Raw genomic sequence first — 25,606 nt, 5'->3', positions numbered from 1 at the left:
AAATGATCAACATGCAATTTGTGTAGTCATGTAAAATTAACAAGGGAAGTGCTCTGATCAACATACAATTGAATAAATGAGACTATAAAAGGTCAGAATGGATTCTAATCATACTGATTAGCAGTAAAACATTGTTTCAGAGAATGAAGAAACAAATATAAAAGAACCAAACAATGATGGCTCACAAAAGAACTATATTTCTTTCATTAGAATGTAATAATTTGACACGAAAAGAAACATATTTGTAACTACTTGTAACACTAAAATCAACATTCAAATTGTTAAATGTGAATAAAGGAAAATCTCAAAAATCAAATAACGTTTGGCCATTCAAAACGAAATAGCTTCCAAGAATCCAATTTCTTGGTAGCCACTTGTTAAAAAGACCTGGAACAAAGAACAAAGTCAGAACCTCTTCTATTATTATCTTTAGAATAAAAATTATGTTTTATTTTTGGGTCAATTCACAAGTAATTTTCTCAGAAAACCATTTGACATTAGAAGCCAAATTTGACTACAGTTTAAAAAATTCTTAGTTCTAATGCTGCTACCAAGATTAAGCAAAGAAACAAACTAAACAAGACTGAATTACAGAAAGACAGTGTTGAATCTAGTAGAATAAAAAGCTTGTTTTATTATTCTGCCAATTCACTCGTGAATTTCCCAGAAAACAATTTGAAATGAAAAGCCAAATTTGACTACAGTTTCTAAACAATATTAGTTCTAACGCTTTTACAAAGATTAAACCAATAAACAAAGTTAAAACACGATTGAAGTACAGAGATATATTCAAATACAGATATGTTTCTTGTAGCTTCAAAATAATATCAAGAACTTCAACTTTCAGAAGATGACCAAATTCATCGGCAATTGCATAATACAATCTATCACAAACAACCCAGTACCTCAAAAATGGACTTGGAAAAAATTACAAAGTACCCAAATGACAATTGACATGATTTAAGGAGAATAAGAGTAAATACCTGCTAGCGATAAAGGGTGGAAAGCTGACGAAGTGGGTTGGGTGAGAGACCCAATTGGAGGGAGAGAATTTAGGGTTTAAGGAGAGTTTGTACGAATTTGAGAAAATGAGAGGAATAAGCACTTTATTTTGGAGTTTACTAAATGGGCCATGTTTTGTTGAAAGTGTTTCTTCACTTTACTAAATGGGCGCGAAAACTAATATTTTTGCAACTGGTTACAACCGGTTGTACTTCCCATTTTCAAGTCAAATACCCCTTTATTTATCAAACATAATATTATATAGAAATGATATATGAAGTGTGTAATATCAGCCTTTAGATCAAAATCAATACAATCTAATGGCTATTAAAAGTGTGCAGCACTAGTCACTCAAAAATCACATGCGTGACAACAGACCTCTCCTATATATATATAGTGTACTGATTTATTTAGCAAATTTGTTTGGAGAGTTCTTTACGCAATAACACATCTTGCTGGTTTTTATAAAAGCACAATGTGACTTCTCCTAATTATATATTAGCTGGACACAACATATATCATATATGATCGTAAGTTTAACACAGAATTTTTATCATCATAAAAAATAAAAACATACAGGATAGGCAATTGTGGTATTATTCCTTTAACCCCAACAACTAAGATTCCGTTAGTTAGTTAGTCTTTAACTAATTTAACTATCAAAAAAGACAATTTATATATTGGGTTCCTTGGCCTATATAAAGAGAACTAGGATAATCATCCTACAGGCACAAAAGGTTATAGAATCTGCATAAACTAGAATGAAAAGCCTAAGGTGATTATTTCTAGAAATATTGTGTTTAATGAAAATGATTTACCTCACTTGAAAGCCGAGAAAGGCAGTGTTTTACCTGATGCAGATTCATCTGGCAAGAGGGAAGATTTGGCAGAGTTTGAAATTGAGCTCAAAGAATTTGAACCAGCAAGTGAGAAGAATGACAGCACAGACACAACTCCAGATGAGACTGAGGAACAACCAGATCTGTCTGAGTACCAGCTTGCTAGAGGTAGAACCATAAGAGAAATCCATATACCAGCAAGGTTTGCAGAAGCTGATCTGATTGCCTATGCTTTGTCAATAGATCATTCATGTGATTGAGTATAGAAGAGGCTTTAAATGGAAAGTACAAGAAGAAGTGGTCTCGGGCTGTGGATGATGAATTAAGCTCACTTAGAAAGGACAAGACATGGGTATTGGTTCCAAGACCTGAGTACAAGAAGGTGATTTCATGTAAATGGATTCTAAAGATTAAAGAAGGTGTGACAGAAGATGAGCCAGTAAGGTTTAAGGCAAGATTAGTTGCCAAAGGTTTCATTCAGGTGGAAGGGATAGATTACACCGAGGTGTTCTCACCTGTTGTGAAGTATAAGACCATTAGACTTATGTTGTCAATGGCAACTCAGCAAGGTTTAGAAGTGGAGCAGCTTGATGTTAAAACTGCGTTTCTAAATGGTTATCTAGATGAAGAGATATACATGGAGCAATCACCTGGATTTCAAGTGGAACAAGATGGAAAAGAAATGGTTTATAAGTTGGAAAAGTCCCTATACGGCCTTAAGCAATCACCACGACAATGGAACAAACGATTTGATAGCTATGTTCAGGAGATTTCTTTCACAAGGTCCAAGTTTGATCACTGTTTGTATTTTAAGCACCTAGAAGAGTCAATAGTTGTGTATCTTCTACTCTATGTAGATTATATGTTAATAATGGGCAAAGACAAGACAGTAATCAAAGGAATATAAAGATAAACTCAAGTCAGAATTTGACATGAAAGAATTGGGACAAGTAAAGAAGATACTTGGTTTAGAAGTTCATAGATCCAAGAGTGATGGAGTCATGCATTTGAAGCAAAAGAATTACATTGAGAAGATCCTAACAAAGTTCAAGATGCAAGATTCTAAGAGCACTAGACAGCAGAATAGAAAGAAGAAATCGAAGAAATTCCATATGCAATGGCTTTGGGATGTCTCTTGTATGTCATGGTTAGCACTAGACCTGACATTGCTCATGCTTTAAGCATATTGAGTAGGTTAATGTCAAATCCTGGGATAAACCATTGGGGGCACTCAAATGGTTGTTGAGATATTTGAGAGGGACATCGGATATTGGATTGACTTACAAGAGAGTTTCAGAGAAAGTAACATTGAAAGGATATGTGGATGCTGATTATGCATCAAGCAAGGATACTAGAAGGTCTACTACCTCTTATGTGTTTCAAACTAATGGAGATTGTATTAGTTGGAAATTACAACTCCAATTCATAGTAGCACTTTCAACTACAGAAGCAGAATTCATGGCGACCACAAAGGCATTCAAAGAAGCAATATAGCTACAAGGAATTTTGAAGGAGTTGAAGCTTCTAGTTGGAAAGGCAAGGGTATATTTTGACAGCCAATCCTCGATTCATTTGTGCAAGAATCCAATGTATCACGAGAAGACAAAACACATTGATATTCAGTTGTTTTGGATAAGGGAGAAGATAGAAGAAGAAGTAATCGAGTTGGAGAAAGTGAAGTAAGAAGAGAACCATGTTGATATTGGCACTAAGGTGTTACCTATTAGTAAGTTCAAGCATTGCTTGGACTTACTCAACCTTAGTTGCTAAGTAGCTACACATGAAAGCATTACCACCTCCATTGGAAAGATATGCTTAGCTTGTTGGGACTAGAAGAAATAAGGTAGAATTTGTGGTATTATTCCTTTAACCCCCCAATAACCAAGATTCAGCTAGTTAGTTAGTTAGTCTTTAACTAACTTAACTATCAAAAAGGACAACTTGCATATTGGGTCCCTTGGCCTATATAAAGAGAACTACTCTTCTCATTTCATAAGAAGAAAAGAAAGAAGTCAAACACAAGAGAGAGAGAGAGAGAGAGAGAGAGAGAGAGACAATACAGTAGAGAGAGAAGTTAGAGTGAGAAATTGAGAGAGATATCTGAGAGAGAGAGATAGAGAGTTGGGATTGGGAAATTGTATTGAGCAACATTATTGATTATGTTGGCTCGGGTTAGTGAGTTAATGTGTGTTGAGGGATTACACCATGGATGACTTGCTGTAATTATTTTCTTGTAGCTCCTGAGAGTGATATCTCTTGTTCTCATTATCAATAAAGATTGGTGGAAATGCTTTCAAACTGGAGTATGACCAAGTTCACATTGAACTTAGGATCGGAACCAGTATAAATCAATGTGTTATTGTGTCTGACAGCCATTTAGATTCATCTGTGTTATATTTTTCTGGTTTATGTGTTTCCTGGCTGTTTGTTCTTGATTTGTTTGTTTTGATTTAACTTTTGTTTGTTTAAGTGTGATCTTGAAGCTGGAATTACAGAGGTTAATTCTTATGTATCAGAGCTAAATTTCTTACAACAATGAAACAGAACATTATTAAAACAAGAACAAAAGAACTTAACTCATTGATTCCAATGAAGACAATTAATATTTTTTTTTTTTGAATGGAAATGGAATCATTATTAGCAAGAAGCTTCAACCATTACAATAAATAATAATTCAACCGGAGCATTATTCTCGGTGAATATACAAACTGGATAGAAACAAGAATTACGAGCAATATAATGAGCAACTTGTTTACAAAATGTTTAACAAAATGAATCTTAACATACTTTAACGAAACTAATAAAACCTTACACTCGTGAACCAATAAACTAAAGGAAGATGGCATATGAATTGAACTTTTGCAAAGCTTGGACAACAATTAAGCAATCAATTTCAAGCTAAACTTCAACCCAACATTTTATTTTGATCCAACTCAAAGTTTAATTCTTTGATGCCAACAATCTCAGCCATCGCTGCATCAACGCCTAGGCTTACTAATTGAGAAAAGCCTTAATAAGTCGTCCTGAACAGTCCCGAGCCACACCTCCAGCACAAAAAAAAATCAGCCTTCTGAAACGAAATCGCACCATCAACATTCACCTTAATCATGTTTAAACCCGATTTAGAACAATGCTCGAGCCCAACATCTGTTAGGCTAAAATTAGTCTAAGTTTCGGGTCGTATTTTCGGTTAGTTTTCACTCTTTGTTTCTAGTTTTAGGGCTATTTTACGCTTGATTCTTTTGTTTCAGGTCCTTGGGTGTTTAAAGAAAGTATGTACAAGAATTGAGGACAAGTGGTGAAAGAATCGAGAAGAAAAACCAAGATTGGTGTCTCTGCCTGTTCCAGTCGCGACGAGGAATTCGCCAGTCGTGACGGGAACTGGCAGAGAAGATCTCGAAGTTTCAAAGTTTAACCCCGTCGCGACGGGGGCTTTGCTAGTCGCGACGTGGACCCAGAGACGGGATTTTTGGGCAGTTTTGTAATTTCACGAATTTTAAAGATGAGAATTGGTTTAAATAGAGGGAGTTCGTGAAAATTAGGGTGGATTCAGAATTAGAACCCTAGAAACAAAGAAGGAGGCTAGAAGAGCAGCTTGTGGCGACCCGGATCAATTGCTTCAACTAGTTCTTTCTCTTCTCTTTAATTTTTCTATGCTATTTTCTGTTTCAATGTTAATTATGGATTTGATTATGGATGTTTTGAACTAAACTCCTATTTAGGGAGAATGATGAATGTTGTTGCTAAATTTATAATCACTACGCAAGTATACGCAATCAAGTAGTACACTCACACAGGTGAGGTCGAACCACAGGGAATTGGACTAATTACTACTAAATTATACTATTGATTCTATCTGGTAAAAGAATACTTTTTATGAATTAAATAAAACAATTCAGAAAATTAAAACTAACAAAAGGAAGATTAATCAAGATAAGAAAATAGGGAGACGAATCCTGTTGTTAAGTTACCAATGTTAATGTTTAAATGCTATCCTTCTCTTGAAGTGAATGACAGATTATGAATTAACCTAGCTCTTTTCAGATCTTCTAGGTTCTAAATCTCATGCTCTCTAATTAATCTCTTAATTAAACTAACATGAAATCAGCATTAAGCAATAATCTAAATGTCACAAAGGCTATGTAAATACTTTCGTTTCACATCAAAACCTAGACTATCCAATTTTAGCATTCTCAATTCTTACTTTTCAGATTTCGAATTGAGATCATAAAACATGTAAAAGGTGATCAATCTTGCACATGGAAATTAAACACAAATATGAATAGTATTCACAATCAAGATGGAGGAATGGCAATTAATCATTAACTATGAAAAACTTAAACAACATTCATCATTCTCCCTAAATAGGAGTTTAGTTCAAAACATCCATAATCAAATCCATAATTAACATTGAAATAGAAAAGAACATAGAAAAATTAAAGAGAAGAGAAAGAACTAGTTGAAGCAATTGATCCGGGTCGCCACAAGCCGCTCTTCTAGCCTCCTCCTTTGTTTCTAGGGTTCCAATTCTGAATCCTCTCTAATTTTCACGAACCCTTACTATTTAAACCAATTCTCATCTTTAAAATTCGTGAAATTACGAAATTGCCCAAAAATCCCGTCATAAGGGTCCCCGTCGCGACTGGCAAAGCCCCCGTCGCGACGGGAGTTCAACTTCGAATTTTTTGAAACTTTCTGCCAGTTCCCGTCGCGACTGGCAAATTCCCCGTCGCGACGGGAACAGGCAGCAATACCAATTTTGGTTTTTCTTCTCGATTCTTTCACCATTTTTCCTCAATTCTTGTACATACTTTCTTTAAATGCCCGAGGACCCGAAACAAAAGAATCAAGCGTAATATAGCCCTAAAACTAGAAACGAAGAGTGAAAACTAACCGAAATATGACCCGAATCTTAGACTAATTTTAGCCTAACAAATTCCCCCAAACTAGATTCTTACTCGCCCTCGAGTAAGATAAATACTACTAACTACTAATCTACTAACTACTAATCTACTAACTACGCTATCAGATAATCATAACACTACTGCCTCATGTGTTGTTCTCTTCTATTGCGCAAACTAGAATTTCAATTCTACCAACTCTAACAATTAATTTAGATGCTCAGTTTATAACACTATGTACAACTTGCAAAAATTTATTCAAATGTGAAACACTGTTATAAAAGTTTTACTCTTTCCAACAGTTCCACAGCCTGATAACTCATAAGCTTGCATGCTTACCTTTCTCCACTAATGTTGACAGTATTCTTTGGAATCATTAGGTCTTTTCAAGGCTTAGGTAATATGGCTCAGATATTCAGGGATAGGCAAAAGTCAATTTTGGCTCAAGATATCATAAGCACACAAACAGAACCCACAAGCTTCTTACTTTTCTTTTTCTAAGATCCCATAATATTCCTAGATTTACCAAGATTGATAGAAGACGTCTCTATTATTTTTCAACATCACTGAATTTTTTTTTTCTTCTTTTTTCTCACACATATTTTTACTTTTTATTGTGTTTTTTTTTTCATATTTCATTTTTTTTCAGTGACATTGAGTTACACAATTTTTTTTTCCTCAATCTTACAAGTTTTTCTCCCTCTCACTATTTCCTCACACTAAATGTTTCTCCTCCCCCAAAGTAATTATGTAACTTATGATATCATGGATAACATGGTGAAGAAAATTAATAGTGTGGTTGCAATTTTTCAAATCGATGGGTGAAAAACATAACAGGTTTAGGCTCAACAGGTCAACTATGGATACATCTTATTACGGTAGGCTTGAAAGGCTCAAACTATCCAACAAATGCCTAAATCATATTCCAATTGAACACTATCAAGGATTTCGTCTCAAAAGAATAAACATGCAAGTTCTAAGCTATCCTGTCAATCTTACCACAAACCATAGGAAAACAATTATAACATATTTCACAGATTGAATATTTTTTTCAGATAAACATAGGTTTCTAAGCATCCAAACTAATCCAAAGAGTTAACAGAATCAAGCACACAGTTATTTTACAATTTCAGAACACAACACACTAATCAGTAGTATACAACTATCGTCAAACTTATTGCCATTCCTTAACTAAAATAGAAAAACTTAAAACAGAAAATTAAAATGCAGAAATTAAAGTGCAGAATTTAAAAAATTTTAAGTCTTTCCCCCCAAACTAAATATGACATTGTCCCCAATGTACTATTATACTCAAGGTGAGAAGGACTTACCTGAACCCCCATCAGAAGGGGTTTGGTGGTGGTGGCTGATCATAAGGTTGAAAACGTGGAGGATATGCCAAGTAATTCGGGTCCTCGACCCCAAGACTCCACGAATTAATTAAATGATTGAACTGCCTCACTTGATTTTCATCAAATTCACTTCTACGCACCATGTAACTCTGGATATGATTGTTTTGCTGAATAATGTAGTTGAGTTGAGCATGGATATGTTGCATCCCCGCATCAAGGGGAGTGGAAGTGGGAACCGCTTGAGGCATTTCTTCATTTGGAACGTTCTCTTCCTCGGGGACATGAATTTCTTGCTGCGGAGTACGACGTGGAGGAGGCGGTTGGCCATAGGGATGCGGGGGTTTTAAGGTTTCGCACCATTGTCCAATCAATATTCCGTTGTGGCTGCACTAGATTATCATAAGGATATTGTGGCACATTATGAGCTTCACACAATTCAGTTATAATTCCCGCTAGGCCAATCCCTGCATGTGTTGATCCTGCAACCATGTTATCTAAACTATTCAGAATGATACCCCCGGTAAAAGCACCGTAATCCCTTTCATTATTGCATAAACAACTTTGAGTCTTTCCAATGGAAAATCTGATAAATGCTTACTAGGCATAAGCCTAGCACTCACAAAAAACATCCAGGCGCGAGCAACTTGATTCAATTCACAGCGATAAAGCATTTGGTTCTCATCATCCACCTCATGCAATCTTAACCCCGGAAAACCAACTGTTTCTGCCAAGTCCACAGGATCAAATGTTTTCTCCATAAACATTTTGTAGTAGTGTCTATTCACCATGTCCATGTTAAACAGTTTATGGATAGAAGTATAAGTTGTAGGCACATTTGTTTTGCGGACCCGTACCTTATCGTTCTCTGCTTCCGGCCAATTGGCTAAAAATTCAAGAGCCAGAGTCTGATTGATTCTCTCAGGAATCTTCACTAATTGCTCCCATTGGCGGGTCTGAATTTGTTGCCTCATGGTCTCGAATAATGGGCTATTCGGAGTGGGATTTCCATCATATTCGATACCTCGATCCATGATGAAAGCTCTCTTTTGCAATTCGAAGTATCTTTCTTGCGCTTTCAAACTCACAAATCTATCTTTTTCATAATTAGACTTTGACGCCGGTGTTGGCGGTTTTGACGATGATGCACCCGATTGCCCCGTTCTAGTACGCTTAGAACCCATTGCACACTTCAAAATTACCACACAAAAAAATTTTTGGGAAAAATTCGGCAGCACTTCCCCTTAATTTCTTCACTTCCCAAAAGTTCCACAATAATCCACAACAATAATATTTCACAAATATTCAACAATTTCTCCAAAATAAATCCACAATCCCCAAATACTCTAGATAATTATTCAACTTTCGGAAAACTCACTTAACTAATCAAAGTTTTGACAAGAAAGAGACTTACTAAGCGAGAATGTCGTTCATCCACCACCATTGTTGCACATCCATGGAGAACTCAAGGTTGAAGATGATGAATAGTAGAAAATTCGGATTTGGGTGAAAGAGGGTGATTTGTGGTGTGATTTTTGAAGAAAAGAGAGGATTTATGAGAGAAATTTGTGTTTTTGGTGATTTGGATGGAAGATTTGAAGAGAATGAGAAGAAATTTGAGGATTAATGGTGGAATGAGGTTTTGAGGGCTGAGAAAAGAGAGAGAGTCGGGTTGTAGAAGTGGAGGTTGATTTTTTTAGGGTTGGTTTGATTTGGGGATTTAAAATCTGAAATTTCGTGTCCCGTCGCGACGGGCAATGGCCCGCCGCGACTTCGAACCCCCTTTTTTTTTTTGTTTTTTTTTTTCGTAGAAGGCCCAGTCGCGACGGGCATTACTCCCGTCGCGACTACTGTAGCTATGGCCTTCTTTTTTTCAATTTTTTTTTTTTTTTTTGACAATTTTACTGTAAAAATTACAAATGCAAATCTATCCTAAGTGCAATGAAACGAATTAAAATGCCACAAAACACTTGTAAATGTTTTCTACAAATTCAAAAGAAAAATAAAGTAAAACTAAATTAAAAGATTGGGTTGCCTCCCAATAGCGCTGATTTATCGTCACTCAGCTAGACGTTGACCGAGATCTTCATAGTGGCGCCAGAATCATGGCGGACTTGGCTTGGTCGAATTGACCTCCCAAGTAGAGCTTTAACCGCTGCCCGTTAACTTTGAAAGTATTAGGGCCTTCACCTTTCAGTTCCACCGCTCCATAAGGAAACACTTTGACCACTGTAAATGGCCCTGACCACCTTGACTTCAATTTACCAGGAAACAACTTCAGCCTTGAATTAAAAAGTAGAACTTGTTGCCCAGGTTGAAACTCCTTCCTAACTAATTTTCGGTCATGCCACCTTTTAGTTCTCTCCTTATAGATCTTAGCGTTCTCGTAAGCCTCATTCCGGAATTCTTCCAACTCATCCAACTGCAGTAATCTTTTCTGACCAGCAGCCTTTAAATCCATGTTCAAAGTTTTCATTGCCCAGTACGCTTTGTGTTCTAGCTCCACCGGTAGATGACAAGCCTTTCCAAACACCAACCGATATGGTGACATCCCGATTGGCGTCTTGAACGCTGTTCTATAAGCCCACAATGCGTCATCCAACTTTCTTGACCAATCTTTCCTTGATCTCTGCACCGTTTTCTCCAGAATCGTCTTTATTTCCCAGTTAGAAATCTCAGCTTGGCCATTACTTTGCGGATGATAAGGTAGAGCTGTTCTATGACGAACACCATATCTCGAAAGGAGTGCTTCGAATTGTTTGTTGCAAAAGTGACTCCCTTCATCGCTTATGATTGCTCGGGGAGTACCAAACCGCGTGAATATGTTCTTTTGAAGAAACCGAAGAACTGTTTTACCATCATTGGCTGGTGTGGCTGCAGCTTCCACCCATTTTGACACATAATCCACAGCTAATAGGATGTATAGATTGCTAAACGATGAAGGAAAAGGACCCATGAAGTCTATCCCCCATACATCAAACAATTCTACTTCCAAGATTCCTGTCAAAGGCATTTCGTTTCTCCTTGAGATGTTTCATGTACGCTGACAACGATCACATGCCTTCACAAAAGTACTAGCGTCCTTGAAAAGTGTTGGCCAAAATAATCCGCTCTGCAACACCTTGGCAGCTGTTCTAGTTCCACTAAAGTGTCCCCCACATGGTAGAGCATGACAGTGATTAAGAATAGAGTACATCTCCTCTTCAGGCACACACCTTCTTATTATCTGATCTGCACAGTGCTTGTAGAGGATTGGCTCTTCCCAGTAGTAGTGTTTCACCTCAGAAAAGAATTTCTTTAGTTGTTGTCGAGATAGCTCAGGAGGAGTGATATTGGCAGCTAAGAAGTTGACATAATCAGCATACCATGGTACCATCAGACTTTCCCTCACACTAAAGAGTTGTTCATCGGGAAATTGTTCATTTATTTGTACCTCTTTTGTATTCTGACTTTCTTCCAGCTCTAGTCTTGACAAGTGATCTGCTACCAGGTTCTCTGTACCCTTCTTATCTTTTATGTCTAGATCAAATTCTTGCAAAAGAAGAACCCATCGAATTAGTCTTGGTTTGGCATCCTTCTTAGTCATCAAGTACTTGATTGCTGAATGATCTGTATACACTATCACTTTATTGCCAATCAAGTAGGGTCGAAATTTGTCGCATGCAAACACTATAGCCAGCATCTCTTTTTCTGTAGTAGCGTAATTCAGTTGGGCATCATTCAAGGTTTTGCTTGCATAGTAAATGGTTCTGAATACCTTGTCAACCCGTTGCCCCAACACTGCTCCAATCGCATAATCACTTGCATCGCACATGATTTCAAAAGGTAATTCCCAGTTTGGTGTAGTCACGATCGGTGCTGAGATTAACTTATCCTTGAGAATCTGGAATGCTTCAAGACAATCTTTCCCAAATTCAAAAGGCACTCCACTAGCAAGAAGATTAGATAGCGGTTTGGCAACTTTGGAGAAGTCTTTGATGAATCTGTTGTAGAACCCGGCATGACCCAAAAAGCTTCGAACTCCCTTAACTGAAACTGGAGGAGGCAAGTTCTCAATTGTAGATACTTTGGCTCTATCAACCTCAATACCTTCTTTCGAGATTTTGTGTCCCAGCACTATTCCTTCCGTAACCATGAAATGGCATTTTTCCCAGTTCAACACCAAATTAGAATCTTCACACCTTGTTAAGACCAATTCCAAGTTGCTTAAACATTGGTGAAACGATGAACCAAACACTGAAAACTCATCCATGAACACCTCGATGCATTTTTCTATTAGATCTGAAAATATGGCCATCATACACCTCTGAAATGTTGCTGGAGCATTACACAGCCCAAATGGCATTCGTCGAAAAGCAAAAGTACCATATGGACATGTGAATGTCGTTTTCTCTTGATCTTCCGGTGCTATAGCTATTTGGTGATACCCTGAGTACCCATCAAGGAAACAATAGTACTCTTGACCTGCCAACTTGTCTAACATCTGATCAATGAATGGGAGTGGAAAGTGATCTTTTCTTATGGCCTTGTTGAGTTTCCGGTAGTCTATACAAATTCTCCATCCTGTGACAGTTCTGGTTGGGATGAGTTCATTCTTTTCATTCTTCACCACCGTCATCCCTCCTTTCTTTGGAACAACCTGGACTGGACTTACCCATTTACTATCTGAAATAGGATACGCTACCCCGGCATCTAACCACTTTAAGACTTCTTTTCTGACAACCTCCTTCATTGGTGGATTTAATCTTCGTTGTGCATCAATGGTAGGCTTCACTCCTTCCTCCATTAAGATTCTGTGCATTACAGTTGAGGGGTTGATCCCTTTAATATCTGATAGAGTCCATCCAATGGCTTTCTTATGCTTCCTTAGAACCCGTAATAGCTTGTCTGTCTCTACAGAAGATAGGGAAGATGCCACAATGACAGGAAGTGTCTTACTTTCTCCCAAATATTCATACCTGAGATGATCTGGTAGGACTTTTAACTCTAGTTGAGGAGGCTTTTCAGTAGATGGGGTAGGCTTTGTTGGTATGACTCCTAACTCTTCATAGTATCTTCTATTCAACGGTCCATAAGAGTCGAGCCACATAGCATACTCATAAGCTTCCTTACCGTCTTGTTCCACCACCTCCTCTTGTACCAAAGTCAGATTAAGAGGGTCTTCAATGTGCGTCTTTATTTCCACCAACTGGTCCACCACATCAATTGCAAAACAATTGTCACTAGCCGTAGGGTAGGTCATTGCTTTGAGCACATTAAATACAACTTCATCTCCTTGCACCCTCAGCTTTAACTCTCCTTTCTGAACATCAATCAGTGCTTTCCCTGTTGCCAAGAAAGGTCTCCCCAGGATGATAGGAACATTGCTGTCTTCTTCCATATCCAGAACAATGAAGTCGACCGGAAAGATGAACTTGTCAACTTTTACTAACACATCCTCAATGACTCCTCTAGGATGAGCTAGTGATCGATACGCCAATTGAAGAGTTACCGTGGTTGGCTTTGCTTCACCCAATTTGCAGTCTTTTAAACACTGACAAAGGCATTAAGTTTATACTGGCTCCCAAATCACATAGTGCATTTATTCCTTCAATTTTTCCAATAGTACAAGGAATAGTGAAGCTCCCTGGATCTCTGAGCTTTGGAGGGAGTTTCTTCTGTAGAATAGCGCTACACTCTTCAGTTAGAGCCACTGTCTCATAATCTTCCATCTTCCTCTTCTTTGACAAAATTTCCTTCATAAACTTCACATAACTTGGCATCTGCTCTAGAGCTTCAGCAAAAGGAATGTTAATGTGAAGTCTTTTGAAGACTTCAAGAAACTTGGTGAACTGCTTGTCTAAGCTTGACTTTCTGAGCCTCTGAGGATAGGGTATTTTCACATGATGATCAATGCTAATAGGTGGAGACTGTTGTGGTAGTGCTGAGCTTTCAGTAGCTTTCTCTGCTGTTGGTGTTGGTGTTTGCACTGGTTGAGCATTTATTTCTTCATCTACCTCAACTGGTTGTGGTAACTCAGGCCCATCATACTTCTTACCGCTCCTCAGGGTAATTGCCTTGCAGTTTTCTTTAGGATTAACTTCAGTTGTGCTAGGCAAATTTCCTTGAGGGCGGGTTGCTACCTGAGTTGCTAGCTGGCCCATCTGAGTCTGCAGGTCTTTAATTGAAGATCTAGTTTCAGTCATAAACTGGAGCAGTAAATCTGTTTGCAAACTAGAATTTCCACCAGAGGCTTGTTGCTGATTAAACTGTTGGTTCTGATTGCGTTGCTGATAGAACCCACTGTTTCTTCGGTTGTTATTCTGGTTGAACCCATAATTGTTGTTGTTGTTGTTCTGTGAAAAATTCCCAATGGCCTTAGCTTCATCCATTGGCAAATCATCCACATCTGCTTGACACACCGAAAAGTGATGACTTCCTCCACATAACTCACAAACAATTTGGGCTTGTTTAGCTTGCCCTGCAATTAGCTTTGTCAATGCCTCAACCTGAGCTGTTAACTTTGTGATGGCATCAACTTCTAACACACCAGCTACCTTCTTAGATTGACTCCTTTCAGTTGGCCACTGCTGGTTGTTTAGAGCCATCTCCTCCAATAGATCATACGCCTCATTAGCACTCTTTCTCATAAAAGCTCCGCCCGCTGCTGCATCTATTAGAGTTCTAGTATTACCAACCAACCCGTTGTAGAAGTTGTGAACCAGCATCCACTTCTCTATACCGTGATGAGGACACCTCCTGATCAGATCTTTAAACCTCTCCCAAGCCTCATGGAGAGATTCATTATCTTGTTGGCAGAAGTTATTGATTTCTCCTCTCAGCTTTGCAGACTTCGCTGGAGGAAAGAACTTTGACAAGAATTTTGTTGCCAGATCATTCCAGGTGGCAATAGAGTTGGGTGGCAAAGAGTTCAACCAACTCTTGGCTCGTTCTCTGAGTGAGAATGGAAACAATCTCAGTCGAATGGCATCATCGCTAACTCCATTAACTTTAAAAGTTTCACAAAGTTCCATGAAGTTAGAGAGATGCAGATTAGGATCTTCAGAAGGGAGGCCACCAAGGCGGGCGAAGGCGCACCATTTGAAGGATGGCAGGTTTAATCTCGAAGTTGTTTGCATCCACTGCCGGTGGCCTAATACATGACTGCACTCCCGTCAGAGTAGGGAGAATGTAATCTCTCAAGCTACGGCCATTAGCTTGATCTTCCACAGCGCCTCCATTATTACCGTTATTACCCCCATTGTTTCCAACATTATTGTTCACATTGGCAGCCATGATTTCTGATGTTTCAGCAATTGCTGAAACTCTTTCTTGCCTTTTGTACTTTCGATTCCTCCTGCAAGTTTTCTCGATTTCAGGATCAACTGGTAATATGACTGCTTGTCCTTGACGGCGCATACACTTAGGATTCCTGAAATAGATCAAGAAAATATTGCAAGAAAAAGGTTAGAAAATCAGCAAGAGAAAATATACCAAAGTAGAAGTTAGTATAATTTTATATAATATTAATCTTTAAATAATTCCCCGGCAACGGCGCCAAAAACTTGTTGCTAAATTTATAATCACTACGCAAGTATACGCAATCAAGTAGTACACTCACACAGGTGAGGTCGAACCACAGGGAATTGGACTAATTACTACTAAATTATACTATTGATTCTATCTGGTAAAAGAATACTTTTTATGAATTAAATAAAACAATTCAGAAAATTAAAACTAACAAAAGGAAGATTAATCAAGATAAGAAAATAGGGAGACGAATCCTGTTGTTAAGTTACCAATGTTAATGTTTAAATGCTATCCTTCTCTTAAAGTGAATGACAGATTATAAATTAACCTAGCTCTTTTCAGATCTTCTAGGTTCTAAATCTCATGCTCTCTAATTAATCTCTTAATTAAACTAACATGAAATCAGCATTAAGCAATAATCTAAATGTCACAAAGGCTATATAAATACTTTCGTTTCACATCAAAACCTAGACTATCTAATTTTAGCATTCTCAATTCTTACTTTTCAGATTTCGAATTGAGATCATAAAACATGTAAAAGGTGATCAATCTTGCACATGGAAATTAAACACAAATATGAATAGTATTCACAATCAAGATGGAGGAATGGCAATTAATCATTAACTATGAAAAACTTAAACAACATTCATCATTCTCCCTAAATAGGAGTTTAGTTCAAAACATACATAATCAAATCCATAATTAACATTGAAATAGAAAAGAACATAGAAAAATTAAAGAGAAGAGAAAGAACTAGTTGAAGCAATTGATCCGGGTCGCCACAAGCCGCTCTTCTAGCCTCCTCCTTTGTTTCTAGGGTTCCAATTCTGAATCCTCTCTAATTTTCACGAACCCTTACTATTTAAACCAATTCTCATCTTTAAAATTCGTGAAATTACGAAATTGCCCAAAAATCCCGTCATAAGGGTCCCCGTCGCGACTGGCAAAGCCCCCGTCGCGACGGGAGTTCAACTTCGAATTTTTTGAAACTTTCTGCCAGTTCCCGTCGCGACTGGCAAATTCCCCGTCGCGACGGGAACAGGCAGCAACACCAATTTTGGTTTTTCTTCTCGATTCTTTCACCATTTTTCCTCAATTCTTGTACATACTTTCTTTAAATGCCCGAGGACCTGAAACAAAAGAATCAAGCGTAATATAGCCCTAAAACTAGAAACGAAGAGTGAAAACTAACCGAAATATGACCCGAATCTTAGACTAATTTTAGCCTAACAAATGTTGTTTAAGTTTTTCCTAGTTAATGAATAATTGCCATTCTTCTATCGTGATTGTGAACACTATTCATATTTGTGTTTAATTTCCATGTGCAAGATTGATCACCTTTTACATGTTTTATGATCTCAATTCGAAATCTGAAAAGTGAGAATTGAGAATGCTAAAATTGGATAGTCTAGGTTTTGATGTGAAACGAAAGTATTTACATAGCCTTTGTGACATTTAGATTATTGCTTAATGCTGATTTCATGTTAGTTTAATTAAGAGATTAATTAGAGAGCATGAGATTTAGAACCTAGAAGATCTGAAAAGAGCTAGGTTAATTTATAATCTGTCATTCACTTCAAGAGAAGGATAGCAATTAGACATTAACATTGGTAACTTAACAACAGGATTCGTCTCCCTATTCTCTCATCTTGATTAATATTCACTTGTTTCTTTAAGTTTCTTGAATTTCTTTCTTCCTTTTTCAATCATAAATACTTTTGATTTGCCAAATAGAATTATAAGTATAGTTTAGTAGTAATTAATCCAATTCCCTGTGGTTCGACCTCACTTGCGTGAGTATACTACTTGATTGCGTGCACTTGCGTAGTAATTAATAATTTTCGCAACAAGTTTTTGGCGCCGTTGCCGGAGAATTGTATAGAGATTGATATTACATAAAATTATACTAACTTCTACTTTGGTTTATATTATTAAAAATTAAATTTTGTTCTAATTTGATTTTTCTTTTTAGTTTTAGTATTAATTTTGTTGTTTCAAATATTTATCTTTTTAGTACTAATTTAGTTTTATTATTTTTTTTTTAAATTTTACTAATGTTTTACTTATGAGTTTGACCTGCAAGATAAATCCAGATGCTATATCTTGAGGATTTTGCTCAACAACACAATGAACCATTCTATTCTGCTTGGAGGAGATTTAAAGAGCTTGGAGAGAGATGTTATCCCACTTTCTCAAGTGGATGTTTTACGTGGCTCTTTTATAATGGACTTAATGATGAAACAAGAAGCTGGGTTAATTATGGAGCAGAGGTCACTGGAGCGCCTCTATTAATAAGAGGCTATGACGTAATAGATCTATTGAATAATATGGCAGATTTTGATTACGACTGGCATTGGGATCCATCACTTCAGGGTTGGAGTCACCAATACCCACCTTATTGCCCAAATTCATCCCAATAAACTGAAAAACAGGAGCAACTACTATCACTTCTACAATCACTTCCAAGAGAGATTAACCGCTTAACTGACATGGTGAGATCCTTTTGTGATAATTCAATGACTCATGATTCAGAATGTAATAACTTCAATGATGAAAGTTATGGGAGTTATTGGTACAATGAAGAAGGGTCATTATTTGAATACAAGGAACATAATGAGCCTACAATTGAAGATCAAGATCCTTGTGAAGAGGAAATCATTGAATATGAAATCACAAGTGAGGGTATGGATAGCCAAGTAGAGAGTGAGCAACAAGAAGAAGGGTTGTTAGATGAAAGTGTAGAAACTGTGACACTGGAGGATGAAGAAGAACATGGCATCATTGATTCGACTTCATCAATGATATTGACTGATAAACCACCAATGAATCTATATATTTCATCTACATCTTATTATATCATCTACAAGCTACGAAAGGCTTCTCCCCAAGCACATCATCTAAAGTCTTATGTTGTTGGTGCTGATTTTAGTTCAAACTCATCACTTGCCAAGCTTGAAGGCAAGTACAACAATAATTTTCAAGTTGTCTTGCATGACGCTTATTACGGGCGTAAACCGCTTGTTGATGTGGCGCGCAGGTAAGTATCTCTCAACCACAATTTTATTTTAACACATTGGGGACAATGTCATATTTAGTTTGGGGGGGAGAGATTTAAAAATTTTATTTTCTGCATTTTTTTTTAATTTTCTGCTTTAATTTTTTGTTTTAGTTAAGGATGGCAATAAGCTAAAAGATAATCGTGTGCTGCTCTTTAATGTAATGTGCTCTGAAATTGCAAAATAACTGTGTGCTTAATTATGTTAACTCTTTGGATTAGTTTAGATGCTTGTATAACATGTGTAAGAATGTAATTTGATGATCTGTGAAATATGTTATAATTGTTTTACTATGGTTTGTGGTAAGATTGACTGAATAGCTTAGAACTTGCATGTCTTATTCTTTTGAGGTGAAATCCTTGACAACATTCAATAGGAATATGATTTAGGCATTTGTTGGATAGTTTGAGCCTTTCAAGCCTACCATGAAATGATTATCCTTAGTTAACCCTCTTGAGCCTAAACTTGTTTTGTTCTTCACCTGTTGAACCGAAATATGTATCCACACTGTTAAATTTTGTCCTCACCATTTTATCAATGATATCATAAGCTATATAATTAGTTTGGGGGAGCAAAATGCATGGTGTGAGAGAAGGTAGAAAAAAAAAACGTGCAAGATTGAGAAAAAAAAAAATATAAGCTGTAAGATCAATATCACTGAAAAAAAAGAAAAGAAAAAAAAAGGAAAAAAAACATGATTCAGGAAAAAATAATAAAATTCAGTGACGTTGAGGATAAGAAGGAAAATAATTTTTCTCAATCATGGCGAGTTGTGGGAACACTTTGGGAAATTTGAAATTAGAAGAAGCTTGGGGGTTATTTTTGTGCTTATGATATCTTTAGCCAAAATTGTTTTCATTTTCCAAAGATCTAAGCCATACTCTCTAAACCTCAAAAAGCCCTATTGATTCCGAAAGGATGTTGTCAACATTAGTGGAGAGAGGTAAGCATGCAAGCATATGAGTTATCGGGTAGTGGAATGGTTGGAAAGAGTAAAACCATTATAACACTGTTTCGATTGTGAAGTCATCTTGTGTTTGTGCAGTATGTGATAAACTGAGCATCGAAATTAATTGTTAGGGTTGGTGGAATTGAAATTCTAGTTTGAGCAATGGAAGAGAACAGCACATGAGCAGTAGTATTGTTATTATCTCTTAGCGTAGTTAGTAGATTAGTAGTTAGTAGTATTTATCTTACTCGAGGGCGAGTAAGAATCTAGTTTGGGGGAATTTGTTAGGCTAAAATTAGTCTAAGTTTCGGGTCGTATTTTCGGTTAGTTTTCACTCTTTGTTTCTAGTTTTAGGGCTATTTTACGCTTGATTCTTTTGTTTCAGGTCCTTGGGTGTTTAAAGAAAGTATGTACAAGAATTGAGGACAAGTGGTGAAAGAATCGAGAAGAAAAACCAAGATTGGTGTCTCTGCCTGTTCCAGTCGCGACGACGGGGACCCAGAGACGGGATTTTTGGGCAGTTTTGTAATTTCGCGAATTTTAAAGATGAGAATTGGTTTAAATAGAGGGAGTTCGTGAAAATTAGGGTGGATTCAGAATTAGAACCCTAGAAACAAAGAAGGAGGCTAGAAGAGCGGCTTGTGGCGACCCGGATCAATTGCTTCAACTAGTTCTTTCTCTTCTCTTTAATTTTTCTATGCTATTTTCTGTTTCAATGTTAATTATGGATTTGATTGTGGATGTTTTGAACTAAACTCCTATTTAGGGAGAATGATGAATGTTGTTTAAGTTTTTCCTAGTTAATGAATAATTGCCATTCTTCTATCTTGATTATGAACACTATTCATATTTGTGTTTAATTTCCATGTGCAAGATTGATCACCTTTTACATGTTTTATGATCTCAATTCAAAATCTGAAAAGTGAGAATTGAGAATGCTAAAATTGGATAGTCTAGGTTTTGATGTGAAACGAAAGTATTTACATAGCCTTTGTGACATTTAGATTATTGCTTAATGCTGATTTCATGTTAGTTTAATTAAGAGATTAATTAGAGAGCATGAGATTTAGAACCTAGAAGATCTGAAAAGAGCTAGGTTAATTTATAATCTGTCATTCACTTCAAGAGAAGGATAGCAATTAGACATTAACATTGGTAACTTAACAACAGGATTCGTCTCCCTATTCTCTCATCTTGATTAATATTCACTTGTTTCTTTAAGTTTCTTGAATTTCTTTCTTCCTTTTTCAATCATAAATACTTTTGATTTGCCAAATAGAATTATAAGTATAGTTTAGTAGTAATTAATCCAATTCCCTGTGGTTCGACCTCACTTGCGTGAGTATACTACTTGATTGCGTGCACTTGCGTAGTAATTAATAATTTTCGCAACAACATCCATTCTCTTAGGAATAAACAAAGGACCACTCTTTTTTTATTGAGCAATGACTAAGAGCCATTCTTGTTGATAGCACCACCTCAGAAGCAAATGAACTTTTAACTCTCCACACCAGATCACTGTGTGCGTTCCGGGCATGTATATTAAGTTCCAATAATTTTTTTCATTTGTAAATTATATCTCTTTTTTGAAGTTGAATGCTAAATTTAGCATTGGGAGTAATTAGATTAAAAATCTAGTTTTATAACAGTTTAATGTTATGAATATCGGTGGTGTGGTGTGAAATGAAGTAAGACTTGCTTTGTGTTCGTTTGTTATTAGTTAAGTGTCGATCTTTACTCGAGGGCGAGTAAAGGCTAAGTTTGGGGGAGTTTGATATGCTAGTTTTAGATTCATTTTATAAATATTTTAGAGGTGTGTTTCAATTGATTATATTCATTTTGTGCAGAATTACGTTTGTTTTCTACTTATTTTAGGTTTAAATGGTAAAATTCATAATATGAATTTAAAATAAGAAGAAACATGTTAGATGAGATGAATATGATAAATTTTCATGAAATTTTGAGTTCTAGGATATAATTGGTAAAAAATTCTAAGTTTTGGATGCTCAACATGCTCCGTTTGTGATCGAAAATCAAGTCTAAAGTTTCAAACCAATTTCTGACTATGATGTGGTCACTTTGAGGAAAAATATTGTCAACAAAATTTATATATCTCTCTTTCAGCTTTCCAAAACATCTTGAATCGTCCAATTCTGAGCAATATTAAAAGAATTATGACCAAAACATTATCAATCGTCGCACTAGAGAGCTTGCTGCCGAAAAATAGCCTTTAGGGGCCGCGACATGGAGGGTCAATGTCGTAGCTTGCCTGCTTTCAGTGACGAATTTTAGGGATTTAACCTTATTGAAAAGCTATATAAAGGACCATTTTGGCACTTTTCAAAACAACAATCATTAGGGACGAAAATTAGAAGCAAAAAGCAGTTCTAGAGATTTTATTAATATTTTTTGACGAGTTCTTTTCTTTTACTCTTTTCTCATGTTCTTAATTAATTGTTGTCAGCTATTTACAATGAATATGAGTAGCTAGACTCTTAATTAGGGTATTAATGGAGATTGTTTGATTCTTTATTATAGTTTTAATATGATTTAGTTCTTCCTCAAATTTTCTATGTGTATTTATTTCATTCGTACTTAATTTCTTTTAATTGTTTGGCTATCAATTAACTGTTTATGATATCAATACGTACAAAATCTAAAAAGTGAGTATTGACTATGCTATAGTGAAATAGACATAGATTTTGATATAAGATGAGAGTACCTATATAGTTTGTGTAGAATTTAAGACTTTTATGCTTAATGCCTCCTATGTGTTTAAATTTATCACGAGAGTAGAAAGTTCACATATAGGTTGATATTTATATGTCTAGCCCAAATATAAATTTCTTTAGTAAATCCGCTATCACATGTAAACTAAAATTTGAGAATTATATTATACTAAATAATATAAAGTAGATTCAATTGAAATTAATCACCCTAAACTTTAATCATTGCTAAATTGCACTTTGATTTATCTTTATTTTCTTTATCAAAGTCTTTAAACTCCTTTTACTCAATTATTTATGTCGCCAAATAGAATTTAGGAATTTAATTGTTTGGCAGTTAACTACAGTTTTTGTGGGATCGACCTCACTCTTAAGAGTCTAATACTTGTAAACGATACGTGCACTTGCGTACTAGAAAATTCACAACAGTCACCTGCACCGTCGCTTATAATATAAGTGATTGTGCAAAATTACAGCTATACTATTATTGCCGACTGTTTTGCACAGCTGGCTATATCATTATATAAGAAAAAAAATCTTCAAATCTTTACAATATGAACAATAAGAACAATATACAATACAAATACAAAAAATCTCAAGCCTATATACACACACACAATAAATCTGTATTTATACACAACAGATAGTTTCATTTGGCCTTAAGAGCCCCAAAGAGCTGATATTTGGGCCACGGCTCTGCCAAAACCACATACCTGACGATCTGTGAAATACAAAAATCTCAAAAATATATAAATCCCAAAATAAAAATAATAGAGATTAATTATTTTGTAAACCTACGGTCACCGATGAGGAGTAGGCACCACCAACCCTCGATATATCTACTATCGCACTGAACGAGAGAGAGGGAGAGAGAGAGAGCTCAGTGGTGGTGGTGGGTTCCATCGCGAGTTTGAAGAAGAAGAAGAAGAAGAAGAAGAGAGAGAGAGAGAGAGAGAGAGAGAGAGAGCTTCGTGGTGGTAGCGGTGGGTTCCATCATGAGTTTGAAGACAAGAAGGAGAGAGAGAGAGATAAGAGAGAGCGAAATCTGAATGTTTGAACAAAATCAATTTCTTTTTGGTTTTTATATATTTAGCATGCTATCCACAGCGGTTTAAAACCGTCGTGTATACTGTTATTGTTGACGGTTTAAAGCTGTCGGCAATAGTATACCTGACGGTTTTAAACCGTCGGCAATACCGTTTTAACTCGTTTTTGAATTTTAAAATTGTGACTAACTGTTAGGAATAGTGGAGTATTCCCGACAGTTTTAACATTCACTTAACTTTATTAGCGACGGTTCTAAAAAAAAAATCGATTTAAAAATAATAAGAATAAGTTTTTTTGTAGTAGTGGTTAGAACTTGATCGTGTTTTAGAGTACCTATATAAGATGAGTTATAATGCTCTTTTCTTCAAAATAGAGAAGAGAAAGTGAAAAAATAATTAAAATGGAGCTCCATCAGATGAGCTATTTTAGCTCAAGTTTTAAAGATTGTTACAGTGCCCCTTTATATGTAGAGAAGCACTATTTATTTTTCAAACAACAAATTAATATTATTTAAATAATATTTTATTCCTATTTTAATGTATGGTGTAATGTAAAAGTCTGCGGTAAAATAAAAAAAAAATGATATTGAGTGATTCTATAATGCACCCCCTTAAAAGACATGTACTGATGCACCCTTTACTTGTTTCGACATTCAGAAAAAAAAATAGTCTAATTTTTTTTTTCATATTCATGTACGTTATAGCTATTTAAGATATCCTACAAAATTTTAAAAAATTCGGAATAATTTACAACGTAGAAAACAATGTTCAAACAGTCTATTTTACACGCGTATAAATAAAATAGTCACGTGTGCAACATACTGCTTGAACGTAATTTTTGGCATATTAAACTTTTTCGAATTTCTTAAAATTTTGCTAGATGTCTTAAATAACTATAATCTACATCACCATGAAAAAAAATTTGGCTAAAAAATTATTTCGAATACTAAAATAAATAAAGATATATCGGTGTATCCCTTTTGAAGGGATATATTATAAAATTTTCCAATGATATTTAACATCATAATAATATTTAACAACTCTAGCTATTTAGAATTTGTCCTTGGTCAGGCCCAACCGGCCCAACGCATTCATCGTTTTAATTCGGATACATTTGTGATAACACTTGCGGTTGGAGTCCTCCTGTACGCTCACTATTTTTTTCAAAAAAAAATTACACTTTTACATTTTTTTTTTTTATATTTGTACAGTTTTTCGTAAAAACAATAAAAAAACTACATAAAAGTAACATGAAAATAACATTTAAATAACATCAAAACAACAACAAAAAAATAACATACAGATAATAAAAAATTAATAATAAATTAATATGAATACAACATAAAAAAGATTGTATTTCTGTAAATAAAATTAAAAAATTCTTAAAAATATTTAAAATTCCATAAAATTGTATTTGTAGTTTTTTTATTATTTTTGTGTATTTGTGAAATTATCCCTTTTCTTATTTACAGGTTGGGCCTCTAATTATTGGGCTTAGATTGAAAAGCTTGGCCTGACAGACGTTTTGAATGTGGACACTGGAAATGACATGTATCGGGATAATAGAAAAGGTTCCCTAAAAGTTCATTTAAGCTTTCAACATTCTAACTTCTAACACATCAAACAACCCATTCGCATATAGCAGAATATTCTTGCAATTTGTGCGTTTGGAATTTTAATATTTTCTCTTGATGGTACAGTTTTAGTAAAATAATTTTGTAAAATGATTTCAGGCTTGCTGCTCCTGAAGGCTTCTTTTGTTTAAGCTACAAGACAGACAAACTCAATCTTTGGGTATAATGTTAGGTTGTTTAGTAAATTTAATGAAACTGGTAGAGAATAAATCTATGGAAATTTATCCAATCACACAGGAAGGGTTTATGATGATATAAAAGCTGTAGCAAAACTTTACCAACTTCTGGTTTTCCTTTCTCTTGTACTACATACTTAAAAACATTACTAACAATACAAGCATAATAATCTATGTAAAGTGGGGCCATTTGAATACCTGGGGTGGAACAAGTGCGATGTAATTGAATTTAAATTTCATTAATTCTTTTATATGATCAAGATAAGCTTATCAACACTAATTCAATAGAATTGCTATTTCCATGAGAGAGAACACTAATTCACTAGAGCAAAATGGAAGGTTAAAGTTAAAGATACTCATCCTCACTTTCATCTTTGAAGCTGAAAATTCAACAAAGAAAGCTTATCAACAATACAGTC

General features: G+C 35.6%; 1 protein-coding gene and 1 non-coding gene across 2 annotated transcripts; both read left to right on the top strand.

Annotated features, from left to right (window-relative positions):
* The first annotated feature begins 2,773 nt into the window (after nt 1-2,773).
* Nucleotides 2,774-3,335, top strand: LOC133033847 (secreted RxLR effector protein 161-like). Its single transcript, XM_061108858.1, has 2 exons — nt 2,774-2,971; nt 3,036-3,335. The coding sequence occupies exons 1-2, from the start codon at nt 2,774-2,776 to the stop codon at nt 3,333-3,335; spliced, it is 498 nt and encodes a 165-aa protein (XP_060964841.1).
* An 11,473-nt stretch (nt 3,336-14,808) lies between these two features.
* Nucleotides 14,809-14,915, top strand: LOC133033781 (small nucleolar RNA R71). The gene has a single exon (XR_009685844.1). It is a non-coding gene; the product is annotated as a small nucleolar RNA R71 (small nucleolar RNA).
* Nucleotides 14,916-25,606: the final 10,691 nt, after the last annotated feature.

Source organism: Cannabis sativa, chromosome 1 (genome assembly GCF_029168945.1).
Source record: "Cannabis sativa cultivar Pink pepper isolate KNU-18-1 chromosome 1, ASM2916894v1, whole genome shotgun sequence".
NCBI classification, from domain to species: Eukaryota; Viridiplantae; Streptophyta; class Magnoliopsida; order Rosales; family Cannabaceae; genus Cannabis; species Cannabis sativa.
The sequence above is the reverse complement of the archived record's forward strand: the minus strand, read 5'-3'. Positions and strand labels throughout refer to the sequence as shown.